This window comes from Typopeltis vanoorti, chromosome 2 (genome assembly GCF_054136105.1).
Source record: "Typopeltis vanoorti isolate ZY-2024b chromosome 2, IOZ_Tvanoo_1.0, whole genome shotgun sequence".
Classification (NCBI taxonomy): Eukaryota; Metazoa; Arthropoda; class Arachnida; order Uropygi; family Thelyphonidae; genus Typopeltis; species Typopeltis vanoorti.
Genome location: NC_143550.1, coordinates 86,991,740 through 87,016,265, shown reverse-complemented (window position 1 = coordinate 87,016,265; position 24,526 = coordinate 86,991,740). Strand labels below are relative to the sequence as shown.

The window sequence follows — 24,526 nt, the reverse complement described above, 5'->3', positions numbered from 1 at the left end:
GAAATGTCCTAGTCATTGAATGCATGACTAGTGAACATTCATGTTCTTGGATGTTTCACTTGTTTTCATCACCACTTTTATGAATGTGGCACAGTTTCTGCACCACAAAAAGAAGGAGGGATGAAGAACTGTCACAGTGTGGACACAGAGAGAAAACATCTATATCTAGTGACATCTATGCATTAACACATGGAAAATTGCAGTGGAAGAGAGCATCTCCCAAGCAGTTGTATTAGGGCCCTGCATGATGACTGTCTTTGCCAGTAACATGTTGAGTTGGTTCAAGCACCTTTACCTGACAGTCATCATTAATTAGTTTGTCAGTAGTTTCTACAGTGTATTTGGGACCAATAATCTCTCTCTCTCTCTCTCGTGTGCTTTTTGCTTTTCACTTAAAATGGATATCTAAAAAATATTCAATTATCATAACAATTATATGTTGGCCAATCAAAATCCATATGAAGTTATTCTGATAACATCATCAGCAGAAATTTTCCATGAATATATGGGCAGGTATCTTTGAAGCCAGATTAATAGAGCTGTATGTTTAGTCAAAGGCTCAGAGGATCTTTGTACTGTGAATGCATGCAAAACTTGGTAGAAAATATCGTCTATGATTGCTTCATGATGTTTCCCTGGTATCAAAGAGAAACATACAGGTCATGACATGACAGAGCTCTGGTGCACTTCATAGATGAAGCTGAGAGTATCTTCATGAAAGATGGATTGGATGAGGTAGATGAATTAAGTGGCCTCTTTAATCATCTAACCTAAATCCTGAGGATATTTACTTTTAGAGTCATTTGAAATCATTAGTGTACTCTACCCTTCAGTAGAGAATGTAGATAAACTGTGCTGCTGCCATGAGATACTGTTACTAAACTTCAAGTCAGTGAGTGAGGGGCTGTCAACAGTGAGACATCTCAATGGCTGCACAGGTGGCACAGTAGTCATTTTAAACACCTGTCAGATATTTTCATCCTACCGTTTCTTTTGCTAGTTACCTAAGGAGTTATGCTTATTTCTTAACATTTTGCCTTCTAACTGAATTGCAGGTTGGTAGTTTTTATACTGCCACTACAAAGGGTGGTGTCTCAAAAATGCAAGATTTTTGGACCCGTGTTTATTGGGACCTTTTCATTAGCTTTGGCATATAGACCATGCCTTTAAAGTTTATGACAGTTCTGTGGAATCCATGTATATGCCTGTTAGGATCACACGATGGTGACAATTTCTGCTATTCTCTCCTTTTATGCTCTAAATTCATTGATAGCTATGGGTTCAGGGGTATCTTGATGGCCAAAGGCAGAAACTACTTGTCCTTTACTTTCCAAAATGTCAGTTAGGGCTAAGTAGTCTGCCTGCTCTCTTTGAGAATAAAAGGCTTTAGGGGATTTAAATTTTATATATTATTGACTGGTTAATTAAATACACCTGGCAAGAGTATCTAATAAACAGTAATAATGGAATCTTAATTGTTATAGACTAATGCAGTATCCTGTACACTATTTGAGAGTATATCAAAATAAATGATAGTGATCAAAAATAATATTAATGACAGAAAACTATCAATATACATATATAACATAATATATGTATGCTGTTATATAATACAGTATTATACAATAGCATAAAACATACATATATATATATTATAGTATATTGGATAAACTAAGTGGAGTTTATTGGGTGAATATCAGAGCAGTTTCAGTTCATCAGGACAAAATGCAGGCACCAAAAGTATTCTACATGGTTGTTTATCCATACAGACTTGACTGCAAACTGCAGTTACTCTGGATTAAAGTGTGAGTAACCATACTATTATGAATTTTTTGTTCCATCTGCTCCTAAAGATGCTACAAATGATAGACTCCAGTGAGATCCTGTGGAACAGGCCAAGGAAGCATGTAGTTACTATCACACTCCTGAAACCAAGTCCAAATGATCTATGCCTTGTAATATGGACATATTATTCTTCTAGAAGTAAAGGTTGTCAGATAAATAAACTGTGATCTGAGAGCCTTTGTTTCTGTGTCAGTGATGTCCTCTAGTTAGAAAGATCTGGGTTTGAATTCTATCCTGAACATGAGGCACTTTATAAAAGCAAAGAATGGCATTTATAAATCCATTCTTGAATGATATTACCATCCTATTTATTAGATGCTTGCCATTCCCCTTACTAAAAAAGAATCCATTTTAGTATGGAATTTCTCTGATGATTTGACCCTTTGGGTATACAGTTCGTAGTGATGGAATCCTTTAGTTTACAGAGATATGAGTTCAAATCCCATTTGAATTGCAAAGAATGATTATAAAAACTGCTCAGTTATCTCGTCCCATGTGAAAGCAGTAGCTTCTTCCTCTCCAGTAAAAGGATAAAGAGTATATGCAACTGACAGGCAATAGATTAGGCAGACAGATTTCCTTACCCTATCATAACAATGATTAGGTTTTTATGAGACCAAGTTATTACTTGGCTATGACAGATCACCTATTACTAGGCTTTAGCCACCATATTGGCCATAATAGAAAATCTGTCATGCACAGCATGGATGCAAAACATATGACTAAAATTGAAAGATCATTGAGATTTCATTGAAATAACATGGATGGAAGTTTAAGATGACTGTCATATTTCATTCATAATAACCAGTTGAGTGGTTAGAGCACTCTTAAAAACCATTACTGAAGCGAACAAAAGTGTTGCTGTCATTTGTTCTTTAGTAGTTTGGTTATAAAGTGTTATCCATATTAAGATCATTCAAAGTTTTTTTTTTTTTTTTTAAATTATTGAAAGTGAATTTGCTTAATTTCAGAAGCTTGTTTTAATATGAAAAGAACAACTTCATATGAAAATGTTAGCATACAGTTCATGGTTTCTACTTACCTTGGAAGACGTGCTTCAGCCATCCACTGAAGGTCCATATTGCAGGCTAATACAGGTATGTGAGGATAAGGAATAGTAGACAAAGGTTTATGAGGCTGACCATTTGTTACTAAGGCATCAATTATTAACTGAAGACTAGTTTCCCACCTTATGGGTTCACCAAATAGTATAACAGCTGTGTAAAAAAAAAAATAGTTTTGATATCATGTATGTTTTATAATCATTTTGAATAGCTAAATGTATCTATTTTGAAACAAAGGATGAATAACCCTTTCTTTCAGATTTGCAGCACATGTTATTGAGAGAGTAATATCTTGTAAAAAGTGAATGTGTTGAGTCTGTTGCAATCTGAGCTTCATCACAAAATGACAGACACAAAAATCACTGTGTAAGTTCTGCTTAGAGCTGGGATAAAATTCAAAACTGGAATTTCTTAAAAATAACACTGATTCTTTGATGTTGTTTTCCTCACCCTCTTTAGTCTCCACATATTTAGCATTCTGTGAATTGCAAAAATTTTTTTTTTCTCCCCTGAAATTCGGTTGTGCCCTGATGGGAAGATGATTGACGATTTGATAACAATGTAATTAAAAGCACATATACAGTTCTAAACATAGCTTCTGCAAAAAAAAAATTTTTTAATCAGTGGTATTAGCACTGGGCATACATTCAGTATTCATGTATCAAATTCTAAGGGAAATCCCCTTTCTGTGCATGTAAGGGGGAGGGGGGAGAGAACTTCATAACTGTTATAGCTTTAGAGACAAACTTAATTAGGCAAACAATAATTGATATTTTATTAATTTTCATGGATGTCAAACAAAGCTATTTTTGATTTTTTTTTTATCATAACCAGTTTTCAACTCATCTGACCTAATTTTTTCTTGATTTTTTTTACACTGTTTTTGATTCAGATTAATGGAAATTGGAATTAGTTTACCAGTATATAAAATAATACAATGTTGAAATTTTATTGTCAAAAAAAGTTCATTTCTATAAAATAGAACTCATGAATTTGCAGAAATAATAGTCTGCACAGTGACAGACGATCAATTTGTCTTTGTAAAAGTTTTTATTTATATTTTTTATTTTCTTCAAAATACAGCATGTTATTAGGTATAGTTTCTGGGAAAATTCCCATGCTACTCCTCTTAAACACTATTATTATAATGTTCCACTTAATGTTCTGGAATGGGAATATTACAATATTCCCATTCCGGAATATCTGAACACAAAAAAAACATCGCAACATAAAAAAGAAAAATAAAACACAGAGTACAGGAAAGACAGAAATTGCAGCTCATGCCCTTGAACTGAAACATATCCCCCAAATCGACAAGGCCATAATCATAGATAAACAAGACAATGAAACAATGCTTAGAATATCCAAAACTATCGCCATAAAATGCGATGAAAATTCAGTCAACATTCACCGCCCCTACCTAATTTCCGAATGTTGGATGATCCAGAACTTACAAATTAAGTCATGCCTCCAGCCATTTAGCGACAACAAATGCCCTTATTTGGCAGAATCAACTTGCAGTCTTGACATAGCCCTACACTCATTCCGAAAAAGTTCCAATGATGGTCAGTCGACCGAAACAGTCTGCACCCTGTTAACCCCCTCCCCTGCCCCAGTTTCCACATAAGTAAACCCTTCCCCTTCTCTCCTTCCCCCCCCCCACAAAATGCGCATCTAAACACAATAATATATATATATTTATATATATATTATTAATATATAACCTGGGTTTCCAAATTTATTTTCCCATGTCAAAACACACCCCCACGCTCCCTTCTTCCTTCCTTCCCCCCTTCTTTATAAACAACCTTCAGCAGGATCATGAAATTGGAAGACATCCTGGAATCAAAACAGGTTTTTTTCAAAATTTTTCCACCTCTTTTATTCTGCTATAATTGCCTTCTATACTCACCCATAATGCCCTAAAATATATATACCCCCCCCCCTTTTTTTTGAGTAATAATAGCCAATGTATTTAAAATAAGGGACACTCCTAAACAAAAATAGGCTATAATAGCTGTAATTATAATAACAGCATGTTATGCTTGTTGATAATATATGCCAAAAAGAAAACAAGAATCTTGCCTCTGCAACCAAAAAACTATGGCCACAAATCCCACTAAGACATGGATGTTTGTGAATGCCTTTTAGTGGTAGACAATTTTTGTTAGTTGGTGCAAGTCTACCACCTCATTTTCTAGAGTGCTAAAGTGACTTGAAAAGTTCTATTTGATCTTTTGAGCAGGGTTCCAAGATTATGAAACCCTTAACTCACTTACAGTGCTGCATGTGCTACAGGTTAACAACCTTTTGTGGCTGGTAATGACAGTACATGTTTTTTGTTAATCCTGCCAATGAACGGTTGTAAACATTAGTACACTGATATTAGCACCATGTGTGGGCTAAGTTAGCACCGTGTGTGGGGAAAATCTAGAAACTTGGTTCTAGGTGAAATTATTTACCCCCTTGAGATATTCACAAACATTCATGTCCAAGTAGGATTTGAACCCATTCTTTGGTTGGAAAGCAAATATGCTATCCTCTTGGTCAGTATGACATGTGGGAACAACTGGGAATTATAATGATTACTGATTAATATTATCTGATAGAGTAATAATCATGATTTCTTGATGCATTCAAAAATCTAAATATTAGTCTACGTTTATTATATAAAATAAGATAATCAGGATGGTTAAATTATAAAGAATAGAACACATACCTTCTATTCTTGGGAAATATTCTTCAAATGCACATGGCTGCAATAAATGAATGCAAAATTATGAATTTTATTATACATTTTATCAATTTCAACACTGAGAAATTTTTTATAAAAATAAAATATTACCGTATTTAATTTTTATTATTATTTTTTAATTTAAAAATTTGCATTCTTTGCATTGAAAACTGTCCCACAAAAACTAAATGTAGTGACTAATCAAGTTAGACATATTGCCATATTCTTAACACTAAGTATCTTGAAAAAGTATTGAACATACTTTTTAGGAATAATTCATAAAAAAAAATTTTTTTAAAAATTAAAACTCACCACATTGGTTCTTCTTTTTTGGTCAACTGCATCTAATAGAGGAAAACAATGCCTAAATTGATCCACCGTTGTTACTTTAGTGAAGCCAAGACTGAAATCAAATGTAAAAATAAATATGAAAATGTTAGTCATAATAATAACTCAAATTTTCAACCTTCATAATTATAACATCCTTTCAATATAATATTAGAAAGTTTAAGTGAAGGTAGCAGAACTGCTTGGCTGAAAAAGCATGTGATTTGAAGAAGAATTTATAAACACATGAGGCAATGGGAACTGAGTATTACACCTGTTAATTGTGTGGGGGGACAGTTTCCCTTTGACAGGATAAAAAAAACACAATTTTTGAAAAGGAGGAAACCCTACCTTCATATGAGACAAACTCACTTTCAATTGAAAAGCTCTTATAATATAGATTCTTTGTATCCTAGACAGGAAGAACTTTAACCCAGGTCTTTCCAACCAAACAGTATATTAGTAATAAGTAAGCAACAAAGGCTCACTAATGAAAGATAAGAGTTAAATAATAATTTAACTCTTATTTAACTTTAATTTCCTTCTGCCTTCTAATCCAAGTTATTACATATAATTTAATAGATAACAAATGTTCCTGTTCCTCTGACAATGCTAATGAGACAGAGAAATATTATGGACATGTAAGTGTAAAAAAAAGAATCTAAGAAGTTATTCTACAAAATTTACATTTTTTCACAAAAGGTATATCCAACTGGATAAGGCTTCTGACTTAGAATCAGAAGACTGCAAGTTCAAGTCCTCTTGCGGACAGTAAGTGTTTTTGCCAACCTGGGAGGGTAATTGGTAAAATCAGTAGTCTGTGTGCATCATTTAATGCAGAAGATGTCTTCAGACTCTTGCAGATTCCACCTGATGGGCACAGGTTCAAATCCTGAGTGAGGCATGGATGTTTGTAAAACCCACATACAAGCTTTCAAGAGCTGAAAAGCTTTGATTGTATAACCCCACAGAGGGTCCATAATATAATAATAATTTTAATTCTTTTTACAGCTGCTTTAACAACAATATGGTATTATGTGTGCATCTTTTGCTGATATATATATATATACAGGGTGTTCGGGATAAATTTGACAGTTTCGTAAGGAAAAAGAAAATCTTCTTTGTATCTATTAAATTTAATGAATTGACAAAAAAAACATTACAGGCAGAGTTAATTACAATACTATCAACATGATTTACTCAAAATAACCACCATTAGCATCGATCACAGCTTCAATTCTGCTTCGGAACCTCGAACAAGCTGATGCTACAGTCTCCCTGGGAAGGGCCGCAAAAACTGTTTTAATTTTATCCATTAACTGGGCTTTTGTATTACTGGAAGTGCGATTGGTGTCTTTTTCAACTGCGCCCCATACAAAATAATCCATGGGGTTAAGGTCTGGGGAGTTTGGAGGCCAAACATTTGGACTGGTGAAGTCGTAGAAATTTTCAGACAACCATTTTTGACTTTTCCCAGAGGTGTGGCAAGGGGCCGAATCCTGCTGCCATACATACTGCCTACCATTGGCTACCCTTGTTATCCAGGGCTTGACTACAGTTAGCAACTCCACGAACAAAGCCCGAATTCCAATGCCAGGGTTCTTCAACACCTGTTCCTGCAGATTTGCGAGGAATTCTGCTGTACGAACGCAATCAGATCGTCTGCTAGGGATCTTTCTTCTTGCTACATCCTCGTAGTCACCATTGCAAGTCTCTAGTTTATGCCTGATTGTTTTTACTGTATTCAGGGAGCATTGGGCAGCAGTCGTAATATCCTTATTTTGATGGCGGGCACGAATCATCATGATACAAGTTATTCTCTTCCATGATTCAGGTGGGTTCCAGCTATCCGTCCTTTCTGACATCTTGTATATGAATGAAGAAGGGTCCAAACTTTTAAATGAAGAGAAGTGTGTGTTAATACATGTAACTTACGGAAAAATATAATTAATTATAAATATGTCAAATTTATCCCGAACACCCTGTATATATATATGCATTTTAAAAAAACATTCATAAGTATATTTTTTGAAAGTCTTTACAACAGCTGTCAGAGAATGGTATTTGAACTGCATGTCGTTGCGTTATTATTATTATTATTTTATTTTTGAAATTTCAGTATCTTTATTTACATAAAATAATTTCGATTTTCAACTGGAGTTCACAATGCAGCATTAAGCAGCAATTTTGCTACTCTTCTGATTAGTTTCCTAAATGTCTGTATAAGAAATTAGAAAGACAACAGCCAAATTGAGATGAAACAAGAAATACTGTAAATAGCTACAATTTTATTATAATAAAAGAATTAAAAGAAAAGAAAAGAAAATAAATCAGTATTTTCATATTTAAAATAACCATGAACACTTTAGGCATGAAGAAGAAGATATATGTGATATGCTAATACAGTAAACCACATGGTATCTGGTCTCTTAGTATTCAACTCTTATTCCAAACCAGTCATCTCAGTTACATTTATCATATTGTAAATAATAATAAGCAAGCATTTGCCAGTTATTAATTTAACATCAGTTGCAGAGGTAACTGTTTAGGAGTATGAACTAAATATAAAGTTGCTAATGAGTGACAGATGATAGTGATTTAGTCTAGCACTTGAAATTAATAAAAATCAACAAGATAAAAAGGTTATTTTTGACCACAAAAACTATAGGAGAGATTGACTTCTATTTGGGTTTATATAGATCAAATTTATTTCAAACTAAGTTAGAAAATACCGACAAGTTTCGCCAACTTTAGCTGTTTGGCTTCGTCAGGGTAAAAAATATATGTAAGACAACTCAAACACTAAAACTGTTACACTAAAAACTATAAATGAAGGAAGAACCGAATACAATTGTATTCTTACAAAAAGCAAAAGAAAGCGTACATCACACGCATGGAGCATGTATGATCTCACTTGTTATGTAGGAACGTTCTGTCTTGGCGGCAAGCAATTGGCAGCAAGATTTAATTCTGGCATGTTTAAAGATCTTGTGAGGGTCTTCCAAATCTCAGGCAGAATTAATCCTTGGTTTCTATTTAGGTTTTGTTTTGTTTTGTCTTGGTTTCTATTCTGTATTTTTCGGGAGCAGAATATTTAAGTTGTCTTACATATAATTTTTAATCTGACGAAGCCAAACAGCTAAAGTGGCAAAACTTATCGGTATTTTCTAACTTACTTTGAAATAAATTTGACCCATATAAACCCAAATAGAAGTCAATCTCTCCTATAAAATCAAAGATTAATAAAAAAAAATAAAAATAAAAAAGAGAAATAAAATCCTAAAAAATCAAGAAAATTAACTGTATACTTCAAATGCATATAAGTAAGAAAAAATAACGAATTTGCACTCCAAATACTTTTGCATATTTAGCTGCCTTACATGTAATATATACATATATATATATATTATTATTATTATTATTAACATCTGACCTCAGTGGAGAGTCAGAGACTCATCATGGGAGATACACACTATCACTCACAATGTTCATCCAACCATGCCTTAAACTGATTCAAATGCACAACACACTCAGGCAATGCATTCCACTCAACCACCTCCACGTAAAGAACCTGCTCCTCATTCCTCTGCTCACACTTTCCTTATACAGTTTCCAGCAATGGCCTATCCCCCCCCCCATCTACCATTCTAGTTCTACCTCCCCTCTGCCATTCTGATAAAAATATCTTCCATGTAAACGTGATAACAACCCCTGACTAGCTTGTATGTCTCATACCCTCCTCCCTTGCAAATCCTCCATTCATGAGGCTTTGCAATGGTTCTGAGAAGATTCACCTTTGTGAATCTTTTTAACCCTTTTTAACATATCCTCATCACCATGAAAACCCTGTGACCAAATCTGTGCACAATAATCCATATGATTAAGGCCATATACAAAGGCATCATAACCTCTTTATTTCTGCATGTCGGGGTCCTCCACATTATTGCCATTACGTGATGTAATGTTTTCAGAACCTGTGAAATGTGGCAACTCAATTTTAGGTCCTTGTCCTCCACCACATTATTGTAGTGGAGGATTATTGTGTGCAGATTTGGTCACTGGGTTTTCATGGTGATGAGGATATGTTAAAAAGATTCACAAAGGTTAATCTTCTCAGAACCCTTGCAAAGCCTCATGAATAGAAGGATTTACAAGAGCAGGGGGGGATGTATGAGACATACAAGCTAGTCAGGGGTTGTTATCACATTGACATGGAAGATATTTTTAAAAGAATGGTGGAGGGGAGGTAGAACTAGAATGGTAGATGGTGGGGTAGGCCATTGCTGGAAACTGTATAAGGAGAGTGTGAGCAGAGGAATGAGGAGCAGGTTCTTTGCATGGAGAGTGGCTGAGTGGAATGCATTGCCTGAGTGTGTTGTGAATGTAGATACATTGAATCAGTTTAAGGCATGGTTGGATGAGCATCGTGAGTGATAGTGTATATCTCCCATGATGAGTCACTGACTCTCCACTGAGGTCAGATGTTAATAATAATAATAATATATATATTGTTATTACATGTAAGGAAGCTAAATATGCAAAAGTATTTGGAATGCAAATTCATTTTTTTTCTTACTTATGTGCATTTGAAGTATACAATTAATCTTGTTGATTTTTATTAATTTTAAGTGGTAAACTAAATCACTATCATCTGTCACTTATTAGCAACTTTATATTTAGTTCATACTCCTAAACAGTTACCTCTGCAACTGATGTTAAACTAGTAACTGGCAAATGCTTGCATATTATCATTCCCACATCTTTCATCTCCTTTAAAGTTTCCCCACCAAGTGTATGCTTAGCATTCCATCATTTGTAACCATTTTCTGTTGTTGTTTTTTTCTGTTTATATATGTATCTGTTTTATATATATATATGTGTGTGTGTGTGTGTGTGTGTGTGTGTGTGTGTGTGTGTGTGTGTGTGTGTGTGTGTATTTTTATTTTTTTTTTTTTGTCTGTATGGTTAGCCTAGTGGCTGTGCGCTTTGCAACCATATGCCTGGGGAAGGAATGTCCTAGGTTCGATTCCCGTCAGTGACGTGAGGAGTTGAAGGATCTTCCTCAACCATAGCCACGTTAGCCAGTCTTGGGCGTGGACAGTAGGGTTTTTTCCCTTAGTCTATCCTGGGGTTTTTCATCCCACAAAGCAGGCAAACCGGCCTTGAGAACTCAACACTATAGACACAGAATACACCGAGCATAGGGCTGACCACCTTATCCTGTGAACGGTTTGAGGTCAGATGATTAACAAATCCTCGACACCGCAAGGTAAAAGAGGGTAAAAGGAAAATTATATATATATATATATATATTTTTTTTTTTTTTTTTTTTTCTGTTTATATATATTTTCTGTGTTTCTCTGCAATTACTCCAACCTAGAGTTATATGAGCAGTGATACAAACTTATATTTAGTAATTTTAACTGTATAATATATATTTACCCTTTTGCAATATCTTCTATTGGTCCTTGTCCTGATATAAGACAATGTTTGTGATGAAACTGTTTGAACATGCGTAATGGACTATGAGACATAATGACCTGATCTTCAGTAATCTAAAAGTATATAATGACAAGGTTAAATAATTAAGTAACAAATATTAAAGAAACCATAACAAAAAATTACCAAATGAAGAAACTGTTAACCTTTTATGCAAATTAAAATGAAGAAACAAACAATAAATACAAAAGTTTGTTTCCCAAAAGAAGTGAAAATAAGAATGAAAAATTCATTGTTCTGCTTTCAGCCATTAATCTGAGAAGTTATTTAGTATACATATACTATCTCTGTGGTATGGAGCAGTGACAAATATCTTTGAAACCAACAATTAGCTGAAAAGAACTGTGGTAGAAAATCTCATTTAGAACATTTAAAAGGGCTTTTCAACTGAAGGTTGGGTAGCTGATATTGTAAGGTTCTCCATCTTGGAAACTGTTTTTTACAGGAAGAAAACCACTCTGGCCAGATTATGCATTCACTGACAAACAAAGTATTTACAGAGATAGGATTAATTCTGTCCTTACCAAAATTAAATTTATAAGAAGCTAGGGTTTATAGGATCATAACAGGTCACTAGAACTTATAGGTAAAAGAAGATGGGAAAAACAGATGATTCTACTGCAACAAGGAAGACAACCTTCTGGATTTTTATGTTTCCTCCAACTCCTACTTTGCTGATATTAAAAAAAAAAATCTGCGTAGGCTATACAAATACATCACTTTCAATGGCTACCGTGATTTTTTTTGTCATAAAGAGGTTTAGAAGAATTTTGACTAACCTGTATATCAAAATGTCTCATAGTCCTGATGACATTTCTTTGGCTGTTCTGAAATTTGAACTCCAAAATAGATCTCCTTCGTGAGACAATCACTCTATCCTGTTCCATTTGTAGCTATTCTTTAACTTGGAAATTAGCCCATATTCAATCCTATTTCTAAGAAGAGAGAGAAATCTTTACCATCAAATTACCACCCTTTTGCTCTCACTTCATTTCTTTCTAAATTTAATGGAATAATTTATGCACAAACTTGAAATCTCTCGGCTAATCTTCATCTCATCATTATTCTGTTAAAACCAAAAATCTTGAAACTAAATAAAATTTTGTGATAGGATAAATACATACTTCCAAGTTTCATTAAACTCAAACTTGGACATTCATATAAAACATTAATTTGACTAAATATGTTAATAACCCAGCAGAGTAATGTATTACTTTAACAGATAAAATGGAAAAGTTTTGAACAGATCCCAGTAATCCTCACTATAACAAAACTGCTATAGCTATAACTGTGATAGCCTAAAGAAAGTTCACAGTAGCAAAGTCTCCACTGTAACAAACAATTCTTTGGTCCCTATGCATTTGTTTCAGTCAGTTGATATATGGAAAGTAGTAAACTAATTTCCTGGCAAGATATTAGGTCAAAAGCCTCATGGCAGGAATAAACAGCAGAATATATCTTACTTTAAACATAGATAAATGGCCATAGTTTGAGACAAAAACTTATCCCAAAATTGCAAAGACATTTCCTAGAAAAATGTTCATCAAAACATTAACAAAAACTGGAGTGGACTGTTTGAATTAGTGTTGCAGAAAATGCAATATGAGGCATCGCTGTTTATGGCTGTCAACTCTGCATACTTTTGAGCCAATTTGTCTATTACAATAAAAAATAAAATAAAATAATAAAAAAAAACACTCTTGGCTTTCGTATGAAATTTGTTAACTCAGCCTAAGTTGAAAAGGCCTAAATAAGTTTTTGACAAAAGTCTTTCCAATTATGAAAGGTGGGTATGGGATGAGTTGTCTCATCATGACCAATGCCATGGAGACATTACAGAAAAACGTCCAATTAGTACAAGAATAATGAGTTAAATAGAAAAATTTTTATGTACTGCATATTAATATTCTGCATGGAAGGAGGTGAGCACAACCCCCCCCCCCTCGAGAGTAATTTTATCAGGGGGGTACGAAGTTTCTTTTGAACCCCTTATCTTCTCCATTAGTCACTGATTTTATTCTCCTGTGCCCCCTTTCTGACCCTGGGCCCAGATAAGATGAACCTCCTGCCCTCCCAGAGACCCTGGAGGTGAATATGCAGATAATGAATAATTTTAAGATATTGGTATGATTAACTTTGTTGGGTTGGATTGGACCTCTCATGATGAGTTGCTTGAATTATAGTGATAGTAATAATATGATAACAATGATCACATATCCAAAAACTCGATATCGTGTGAATTTCAAAGCAGCTGAGAATGAATGAATTTCTTATTCATTAGGAAATTATACTATGTTAGGTGGAAATGAATGAGTACATGAATATTTCTTACCTTAACTCCAAGCAAGTCTGTTAATTGCTGGGCTTTCTCGTTGCGCTTTTTATTTCCAGCATTTGTAACAAAAGCAGTTGGAATGCGAAACTGTGTACTGGAATCTACTAGTTTTTTAAAAGCCTCAACAGCTGAAGGTATAACACTACGTCCTCGCAAAAGAACCCCATCTATGTCAAACAGCAAGCCAAAGTTTGGATCTTTATTTAAACTGACCATGTTACCTGCTAACGAGTGTAAGGAGGATATCTGCAAGAAGATAATATAAATGAAATACTATGAATTAATATTAATAATTAATCCTAATAATAAGTTAAATCATTATTAAATATTTATTTTGGAATATGACTTTTCAAGGTTTGCTTAAACAAAGATTATTTGAACACTAAAAGAAAATTTACAGCCTCCCCTACTTCCTATAGAAGAATAAAGGGTGTTAGTTGATTTATTATTTTTTCATATTTGTACCTTTTTAATTAGTATTTTAACAACTACTATTTTTTATTTTATTAAATTAATTTTTAAATAACCTGAAGGAAGTTCCCCATTTCCATCTCCTAAACTTGGCTCTATATGGCAGCAAAATATCTATAGAGATCTAGCGCCATAACTAGAATGGTTGAGATATGATCATGGTTGCAGCAAAATAAAGGCAAAATAATTCAGACACGCACAGAATGCAGCAATAATTTATTTTAATTACCTTAAGTTTATTGATGCATTTGATGTTTGACGAAACGGTCCTTAAATAAAGATTAAAAAAAGGGTCAGTCTCAGCAATGTACTAGATCTGGGAGCATTCATTTAGTAGCCCCCCCACTCCTTTTGTTTTTATTGTTATCTCTCGATCCAGAGAGCGTTCTAGTACCAGAACCTACTTAACACTTTTCACGAGGCGAGCGGAGCCCAAGGCGATAGTGTTCCGCCCCCCCCCCACCTCATTGTTTGGGGCTCTTAAATTGGGCCTAATTTTTCAGAGCCCTCAGCTAGAGCGTCGTGAGCCTGTGCAAAGAGCGGCCTTGTCTATGACGAATAAAATTTAAAAAACATCCCTCTAACGTTTATTTTATTCTCAAAAAAGAGGCTAGTTGAACTCTTTAGTACTAAGAAACTTGAAGAAACTTAGAGCCTGACTCTACCTATAGTCGTAATCGCAAACTTATTAATATATACAGGGGTGTAGTGGAGCCAGGGTGACGCCCTGGTACTATGAAAAGCTTTAAATTCATTATAATAAATTATAAGAATTATAATAATGAGAATTATAATGCATTTCCAGCGTTCGGTCAAAAAATAGCAGCTTGCCACTCTTGACTGTCATTTTCGTTTCAGAAAACAAGACAATCTCTCTATCATATGGCCGTCGCAATAATAATAATAATAATAATAATAATAATAATGCCGCACTTCGTGCTCTGGATTTTTGTTTCCAAGGTAGACCCCTGGCACTATTTCTTTTAGGACTACACCCCTGGATAGATACTATTTAGAGAGAGAGAGAACAGCAGATAGCTGCTACCATCTCACCTCAACCCTAGCTGATAGCCTATTTACTTGCGCAGAAATCGACTAACTCCGAAAATAACTGGAAAAAAAGTTCAAGAAAAGTTCCTGTAGTTGTCAACTAGAATTGGACCTATATCGAGTTAGATTCTGGCTGTCTGACGTTACACGGCGAATGGTTACTGCAGCGCTACAAATATACTATTTATATATTCTACTTCATTACCCATTTTCTGTCCACTGCTTTCCACAGTGGAATGGTAAGAGAGGAATTTCGATGTTAGATTTGGCCTGGTTTTCGAGTGGTTAGTGTATCCGCTCTCCAGCCAAAAGGCTGCAGGGTAGAATCCTACCATAGGTATGGATGTTTGTTATTGTCTGTGAAAACGCTAGTGGTGGTGGGCAGTAAATGGCATTGGTGTAGATGATGACGGTAGTTGCGGTTCGATGTACTTGGTAGATTAAGTGGTGGAGATGGAGAGTTGTAGAGTGGGTGCCCTCCCTCGATGAGTCTTTGAACTCCTTGGAAGTGTCACGTTATGTACTTCAGTATTACTTTGGTGAAATTACCAAGTACAATGGTTTATATAATCTTTATTTTTCTGTTTGTTATGCATTATGCAGTTTCATTAAAGCCAGCCTGGTTGGTCGAGTGGTTGGCGTATCCGCTCTCCAGCCAAAAAGGCTGCCGGTTCGAATCCTGCCAAGGGCATGGATGTTTGTGATTGTCTGTGAAAATACTAGTGGTGGTGGTGTGTGTGTGGGGGGGGGGGGGTAAGTGACATTGGTCTAGATGATGATGGTAGCTGCAGCTAGTTGTAGATGGTGAACTGACTGGTGGAGACAGAGAGCTGTACAGTAGGTACCCTCTCCGATGAGTCTTTGGACTCCCTGGAGGCGTTACGTAATAATAATAATAACGATGTTTACGTCTGACATCTCAAATTTTTGGTCGATTGAAGCACTGTTCTCTAAGTTATCGCCTTACCATAAGAAATGACTTGATTCCCCACACTAATCAATATAAGTGGCAAGTAACACACACACACACACACACACACACACACACACACACACACACACACACACACACACACACACACACACACACACACACACACACACACACACAAGAAAAAAGATATAGTGATTTCAGATACACTACTTGGAAAGAAGTCAACGAACACCCCCCTATGGCAAGGTGCATCATGCCATGTAAACGAGTCATGTTTGTAGCCGGTATAAATTGGAGAATATGATACTCCCAAGTCGGTGCAAACTGGGTTTGAGTGAAATGGCTGCAAGAAGAGAACTGAAGAAGTTCGAAAGAGGCGTTTTGAGAGAATGCCATGATGAAGGCTTATCTGTTTGGCAAGCTGTTGACAAATTGTTCCATCCCAGATCAACAATCAGTGCTACATACCATACGGAGATGGAAACGCAGATAGTCACCCTGCAAGAACTACCTGCAGTGGACAACCCACCACATTCACCGAACATGACCGCTGGGTACTACGAAGGATAATATGTAAAATCCGCCATTCATAGGCCGAAATGTTGAATGCGAAGTTCCGGGCATGAATTAGAGACGTGTGTGTGTGTGTGTGTGTGTGTGTGTGTGTGTGTGTGTGTGTGTGTGTGTGTGTGTGTGTGTGTGTGTGTGTGTGTGTGTGTGTGTGTGTGTGTGTGTGTGTGTGTGTGTGTGTGTGTGTGTGTGCGTGTGTGTGTGTGTGTGTGTGTGCGTGTGTGTGTGAGTGAGATGACTCTTAACACCGCAGTAGAACTCAAGTAAAAAAAACTGGTGACTAATAAACTTCAAATTTTGCCAGCATTAATTTGTTTCTGCACTTCTCTACACAATGCATTTCATCCTCTTAGCTAGGGTTTTGTGACCCCCTCCCCTTCCAACTCATGCAATATGCAAGTCCCATATTACCCGAACCAACATGCAGCGTCGTCGTCAGTGGTTCAAAGAGCTCATTCAGTGGCACATGGAATCTTAAAAAGCTTTGTTATGGTGCAACGAATCATGCCAACACTCTACAGAGCTGGTGGGCAGGTGTGAGTGTAGCGGATGCCCACTGAATGTCTCTTACCAGAGTGCATAAACTCAGTTATGCAGTTCGGAGGTGTCGGTGTGATGGTATGGCGCAGTTTTTCCTGGTTTGGCCTCGGACCTCTGTTTGTGGTGCCACGAACATTGAACTCCGAGAGGTATCTGAACATTCTTGGCAATGCAATGCTTTCTACTTTGTGATGTTTCTACATAACTGACCATTGCCTCTTTCAGCGAGATAATACACCGTGCCATAATGCTGCTGCTGTTGTAACTGTGTGGTCTGAGTACATGAACGTCATCACACTTGACTAGCTTCCACAGAGCCCTGATCCCTATTGAACATATGCGGAATGAACTGGAGCATGGGGAGAGGTCAAAGGATGCCCTCTTTACAAAAATCCAGTACCTTATTACATATCTACAGGAAAAATTATCCAAAATATCCCATTCAGAAGCATGTACCATAGGACAGCCGCAATCATTGCAGTGAAAGGAGGTCCAACATCTTATTAAGGTGGGCATCATGGTTGTTTGTTCCTTACAGTATGGTTCGAATTGACATCTTTTCAACCAGTGTAGATCAATAACTGATCAGGAGCTGTGAAATCTAGGGTGCTGTGGAATCTATTCACATGGTTATTCAGTTTTCAGTTTACAGTCTTAATGCGATTTTAGTAATTAGAGACATTTTGTTCATGTGTGTGTGTGTGTGTGTGCGTGTGTGTGCGCGCGCTCATGCATGCGAGCATTTATGTTAAGATGCATTCAAAAATTTGAACTGGACGTACTGTTTAATCATTGTTTAATACTTGAAAAAAAAAACATTCCTCGAAATAGGGAATTCGACTAATTCGGTTCCAATTCGTATGCAGTGCGTTATATCAGCTTTGGCAATTCGCTTGAGAACATATCTATTATATTCTCTTCACTCTGTACAATCCAGTCCGTTACTCTTGCCTCTTTACATTGTACTTTAGTATTAACGATACAGTATTTTGCTTTGCAGGTCTACTGAATATTAGACAGAGTACGTATCTTATAAGACAGATATTCTCGGTCGTTTTCGCTTTGCTACATGCCTAGTATCATGTTCACTTTTAATGGAGCTTTGGATTAACATTATAGCCAGCTAAACTTAACACATATGAATCACTAAAAACTAATTAAGACTAGCTAAAATGTAGAGAATAAAAATTAAACAAGTTAGAAACTTCATAAATCATAATCAATAATAAAGAAACAAAAAAACTTATATTGGAATTTAATAAATTGCTTTCTATGCTATCATTCTTCTCAATGTGACTGTTTTATGGTGATTTCCCTGCACACGAGTCTTATTATGGTACCCCAACGCTGCGTCTCAGGTGCTCAAGCATTTCTGATCTAAGTTCAGGAGTTCACAGTTACAACACTATTTTCGCTGAATTTTCGAATGTTCCGTAGACTTTAATATAACACCTGTTTGTTGATTTCAAAGTACAACCTCTCTCATTACTGCTGGTCTAGAAAAGTTCCTGTTATGCCCGACAACATCTGTGACTTTTAAATGGTATACTTCCACAATATGGCAGTGAATTTCCTTCGCAATATCAAACTTTGATAGGCTTTTATAACATTACAGTGTCAAATTTATTAAAATATACTCACCACAATTACAGACAAAGACAATAGTCCCGTCCTTTATATAATATGCCACCTGAAAAAAAATCATCTACCATATAAACCTTAAACTGAACCGATTAACAAGTTTCGCGATTTGCGTAGTTTAGATTATATATTTCATAATGTCAGAATATCTTTCTTTGATAACTAAGAGCACTTTAAAACGAATTGAAGGTTATAGAGTTCGTGCATATCCCTTTCCCAACCGAGTTATCATATCTGGAATTTTTACAAGATAAAAATATCAGTTTTCTTCTTGGAAGTAATGGTGACTTTAACCTAAAAATTATAAGTGCATTGATATGAGACGGCATACTAACGAGCAAATTATAAGCAATACTTAATTTTTTTTTGTAAAAAAATAATAAAAATAAGGCAAAACAAAAGTCTGTTAATGTTATTTATTTCATTTTACTTTTTTAAGTCAAATCCGTACATTCAGTATATTGTAGGCTTTAATTGAAGAAAATGGTCAGATATGTTCTTTTGCTACCTCAGCTGAAGTCTGTGTCACCGTTAGACGAAAATTTAAAACTAATTATAAGGAAGAACCCACAGAAATTCAGTTACCAACTGAATGAAAAAAAATTAGACAAGTTCTGTTAATAAGCTACAAATTGAAAGACAGTAGATAAATGATGAAACGGTATTTTTTGTATTGCAAATTTTTACACAGTCCATGAAAATCAGCAAGAGGGACTTCATTGGAACTAGGTATCAATAGAACAACACAAGCTTTTCAAAAAACATGATTGGTTGACATACAATGGAAGATTTTGTTAAGAAAGAGATAATTCTAAAGTGACCATCTAGTGTGCGCTAGAAAAATTATGCATGATTGGCCGATTATTTTTTGAAGGAACTAATGCAAATGATAAGACTTATTAGAATGAACATACCGCAGAATTACTTTATTCCTGAACTGAGGAGATTAAGACATCGAAAAATCGAGATCGCATTTAAATTTTTAAATGTGATTTTTCCCGGATACATGGATCAGAAGAGATGTGCCACACCTTGGCTATCTTGTTCTCCAGATTGCTACCATTAGATTTTTTTTGTTGTTTTTCATGTGAGTAAATGTAAAAACTGAAGTTTACTCAACAAAGCCTTATTGCCTAAACGATCTTCGCGCTAGGACAACTGTGATCGGTGCAATAACTTAAACACAACTGCAAACTGATGCGGGGGACACTTCGAAATCGTGTTAACTTGTATTCAAAATGATTAATTGTACTGAGCGTTAACATTCTTAGACTTAAATATTCTAAATCTTTAATAAACTCACCTTTCTGTTGCATGCCGTTTGTATCTTATATTAGGATTCCCATAACCTCTAAGTCATATATTAGTTTTTTTTACAGAATTGTTTCTAGTATTAAAAATATTTAGCTTTTTTCTTTTCTTCCCGATAGTTTCCCAACACTTTTATAATACCTCTTGAGAATATGAAAAGCATTATTGAATTTATTCTGAGACTGTCTAGTTCTATCGCTTCAGCAGAGCATTATCATTAGTGAATTTAGTATGGAGAAGAAAAATTTCATATTGATATAGTAAAATCAATGATAATTATAAAACCGTATTTCAAATTAATGAAATGATGCTTTTGCGAGTTTGTGCGTAAAATAAAACAATATATACATATTCTTCTGAAAAGAATATGAGGCAAGCTGCATCAGCAACTACAGAAATTACAAGAAACAACTTGCTGGAAGTTCCAAATGGTATATCTTGAGTTACTTCTTTACTTTAAATTTCAATTTCTTCTTATTAAAAAGTAATGCCAACTTAATTTTCAGCTTCTACAAACTAGCTACTACAAACACACACGTACTTTACATTAAAATATCGTAACAGGTGAACAAGAATACCTTCTCAAATACCTAATTTTGTTCCGATTTGCATTAACAAATTTTATTTCTTATTATTTGGAGAAAATCTTAACCTCCTTCCCTAGAATTTGAGGTTCTGTATTTTCTGTTTACAATTATGAGACCCCTATCTTATACCAAAATGGTTACTAAAATTTCAAGCAGCATAAGGACTTTACAGACATGCTGCATGTGATATAATATAATATCTTCGTATGAAATTGGACAACCAGAAGTTATAAACTCAGATGTGTGGGTGTGCATAAATATAGATGAAATACAAAAATAGCTTAGACAAATCAGGTGGCAACACAGAATATAAAACAACAAAAAATATACTATGGGCGCCATCTCTTGATAAATATTAAAACTATTAAGTTTCGAATCTTTTCGATTTTCTGTGAGGATAGGCAGAGTACCTGTGTACATAAGTAACTTGCACTTTTGCATCTTTAAAAAAAAAAAAATCCAGAAAATAACTGTGTTATCTATTTTTCCGTGTTACTTTTATTTTATTTATATTTTATACTTTATTTTTCAGTTGATTGTTTCTGAACGAATTTTACAAGTTATACTGACTTTTTGTAAGGTTTAGTGAGCGTGACATCGGTTGGAAACTACACCATCGAAATTATAATTATCAACAGGATCGTTGGTGGGATAAATGCCGCTTCTCGTCAAGCACTATTTTGCCGCCCTACAAACTTGCTGATCCTAGACATCGCCTTAGTTAGTGGGTTACGACAGCCCTGCCCCTGCTTAGCAGATTTGCAATTTGTACGTAAAATACTAATCATATATATGAAATACGATATTTAATAATTTTTAGGTATTCTTTTTTTTTTTTCATATGAATTAAACTCAAATTCCAAGAGGTCCAAATTAAACCAACTTCGCTGACCATTTCATTCGCTGTCTCAATATTCTGCACCTGATCCTTCGTGTGTGATATCGTATGCTAACTGACAATGCATGAGCGACCAGAGACAGGCGATGTTGTGTTGGTGAGAGTGGTTAATAAGTATAACGAAACAGTATTCAAAACCTATTCGCCTTGGAATGAAATATTACCCTAACCTTTATAATTATTCAATAATTCATTAACAACATCAGAGGCTTACGTAAACAATCAACGTTAGCCACTTCTTTTTTTTTTTCCAGTTCCATCTTAGAGCAAGCCAGTGTAATATATTTCATTCTTAAATATATCAGCCGATACCTTCTTGCAAAGGAAGTCGTATATATCTTCAATCATTTAACCATTTGAATTAATTAATTTTTATGTAAATCCCAATCATGAAAGACTGCTTTAACTTACAGTCCATTTATATTGCTACAGTAGGTGGGCAAATGATTAGAAAACCTTGATATAGAGACCAAACATGGAGATGTTTCTAGTCGCCTCAGGTCTTCGGGTGGAAGTCTCATACTGAACGCTGAAATTCAGTTCAAACTAAAATTAATTAATTAAAATGAATAATTAACTAATTCGTGAAATTGCCATCCTAAATGAACTGCTTTCTGATTGGATGTCGATAATAATAATAATAATAATAATAATAATAATAATAATAATAATAATAATAATATAATGGATTACCTGCAACATTTATTTCTTGTTTAGTATTCTAAAAACGTAAATTTTCCCGTTTTAGGAGTAAGTAAAAACTTATTAATAAGATTACGAAAAAAAAAATCCTTCCATATCTAATAAATCAAAACCGTCACTATGCAAAAGAATAAGATCATTACTTATAAACTACACTGATGTGTATAAATAATTCTTTTAGCTTATAAACATTCTACAACAAGGCAAGTGTCACTAATAATAATAATAATAATAATAATAATAATAATTTGAAAGTATGATATAACTCAAACTACAGGAAAAAATGAAGTTTAAAATTTACCTGTTTATCTAGCGATTGTTGTACATTTATTGAACAATCCCTTCTTTTACATAGAATCCTACAACTAAAACTCTTTCTTGATATTCTGATCATTAGAGCTGAGCCTTTCACTGCTGCCATTTCGTACCTGCAAATATCCCTCAATCAACTATATGCCATGAATTTCAGTTCCTGGTTTCCAACTATCTGTCACAACTAGTTTAAATACTGAGTTAGCCAAGCGTCAGTTGTGACGTCAAATAGTCGTCATTCTTCAGTAGAAGTCTCGTTTGTAGACCAAAGGTTGCTGAGCGTTCGTACTAGTTTTTGTTTCTCACAAGTCCTTATGCTATTGGCTGCAACAGAATAATGTTTGAAAGAGCCGGAACAAGCAGTTTATTTCTCAATAAAAAGCTTAAACGGTGCTGGTGGATGCTACTTGCATTTTACTTTCAGTTTGTGAAAACGAGTCAAGATTTTTGTTTTCTCTGTATATTTCATGTTTCAATATTTCAAATGAAAACAAAGGAAGATTACAGATAGTTTCTATATTCATATTTTTTAAAATTATATAAGGAACAAACAAATAAGCAAAATAAAAAAAAAGCTAAGCTTTGTGATAATTGCGCTATTCTTTTGACCAATATGCAGACTTAAGATTAATGGATTGTTTATTAATTAGATGGAGCGATAAATAAGGCATACTGAATAATATGAAGATCAGGATATTGCAAATTTTAAGTCACATTAACTTTCCATGTTATTTCCCAATGTGAAATTGGGAAATAACATGGAAAGTGAATTTCAAATACATCAGCAAAGCAATAATAACAGACTGTAGTAAAGATGGCCAACCAGAAATATAAGAGGGTGAGTCGTCACATTATTTAAAGCAGGATTAAGCAAACTCATTTATGCTACTGACTGGTCATCTTTAATACACTTTTTTTTAATATCTCATAATACTGTTTTTAAATTTCTTAATCTTTAAATTCATTGCCTTCTATATTTTGTTTTATTTGTGACTATGTATTTGTTTTCACTTCTACATTAATTTCCAGGTTCACATAACTTTTCGATTCACTTTTAAAATTTGCACTAAATATCCCCATCATCCCAATCTTACCATCCAGATTATGTCTAATTTGTTATTCTTTCAATTTTTTTTTTTTAATTTAACTAATCCATTAATCTTAAGCATATAGGTTGGTAAAGAAAATGGATTATCTACATTGCCATAACTGCGTTAAAAACATAAGCTTGTTAATGTTTATTGTTTTTACATCTGGCGCTACTTAAAACTTATTATTACATCACACCTCCAGGGAGTCCAAAGACTCATCGAGGGAGGGCATCTACTCTATAGCTCTTTGTCTCGCTACTCCACCAACCTTCATCATCTAACACCAACGCCATCTACCACCACTAGTACTTTCACAGACAATCATAAACATCCACGCCCACGACGGAATTCGAACCCGCAGTCTTTTAGCTGGAGAGCGGACACGCTAACCACTCAACCGACCAGGCCGGCGCTCAGACAACAAGGCCAGTCTGGTTGTTTCAGAATATTCTAAATATGTATAAGGAAGGTTGTGCAATATAAAGTAATACATAACAAAGTTATCACACTTTTAAGGCAGCATTAAAAATTTGTAAACAGCCTCTAATGTTACAACTTATAAAAATGTTCCATTTTTTGTTCCAGGATTGCATACAGTTAATTCGGCTCCAGAGT

The 24,526-nt window shown here is 34.8% G+C and overlaps 1 protein-coding gene across 4 annotated transcripts in view; it reads right to left on the bottom strand.

The window, feature by feature from the left end:
• LOC150109227 (haloacid dehalogenase-like hydrolase domain-containing 5) overlaps positions 1 to 22,971 on the bottom strand; it is a 52,394-nt gene extending 29,423 nt beyond the window's left edge. Inside the window, exons 1-6 of one of the 4 annotated variants that reach the window (XM_090406412.1) lie at positions 22,810 to 22,971; positions 13,802 to 14,050; positions 11,413 to 11,525; positions 5,956 to 6,046; positions 5,629 to 5,665; positions 2,888 to 3,062 (exon numbers count right to left, since the gene is read on the bottom strand). In XM_090406412.1, coding sequence (XP_090262538.1) covers positions 2,888 to 3,062; positions 5,629 to 5,665; positions 5,956 to 6,046; positions 11,413 to 11,525; positions 13,802 to 14,050; positions 22,810 to 22,929 — 785 coding nt within the window. In that variant the 5' untranslated portion in view covers positions 22,930 to 22,971. Of the gene's footprint in view, positions 1 to 2,887; positions 3,063 to 5,628; positions 5,666 to 5,955; positions 6,047 to 11,412; positions 11,526 to 13,801; positions 14,051 to 14,331; positions 14,387 to 14,504; positions 14,610 to 19,010; positions 19,135 to 22,809 lie in introns of those variants that run through there. The other 3 variants (XM_090406428.1, XM_090406435.1, XM_090406421.1) reach the window with 3 other exon arrangements.
• Between the last annotated feature and the right edge of the window lie 1,555 nt (positions 22,972 to 24,526).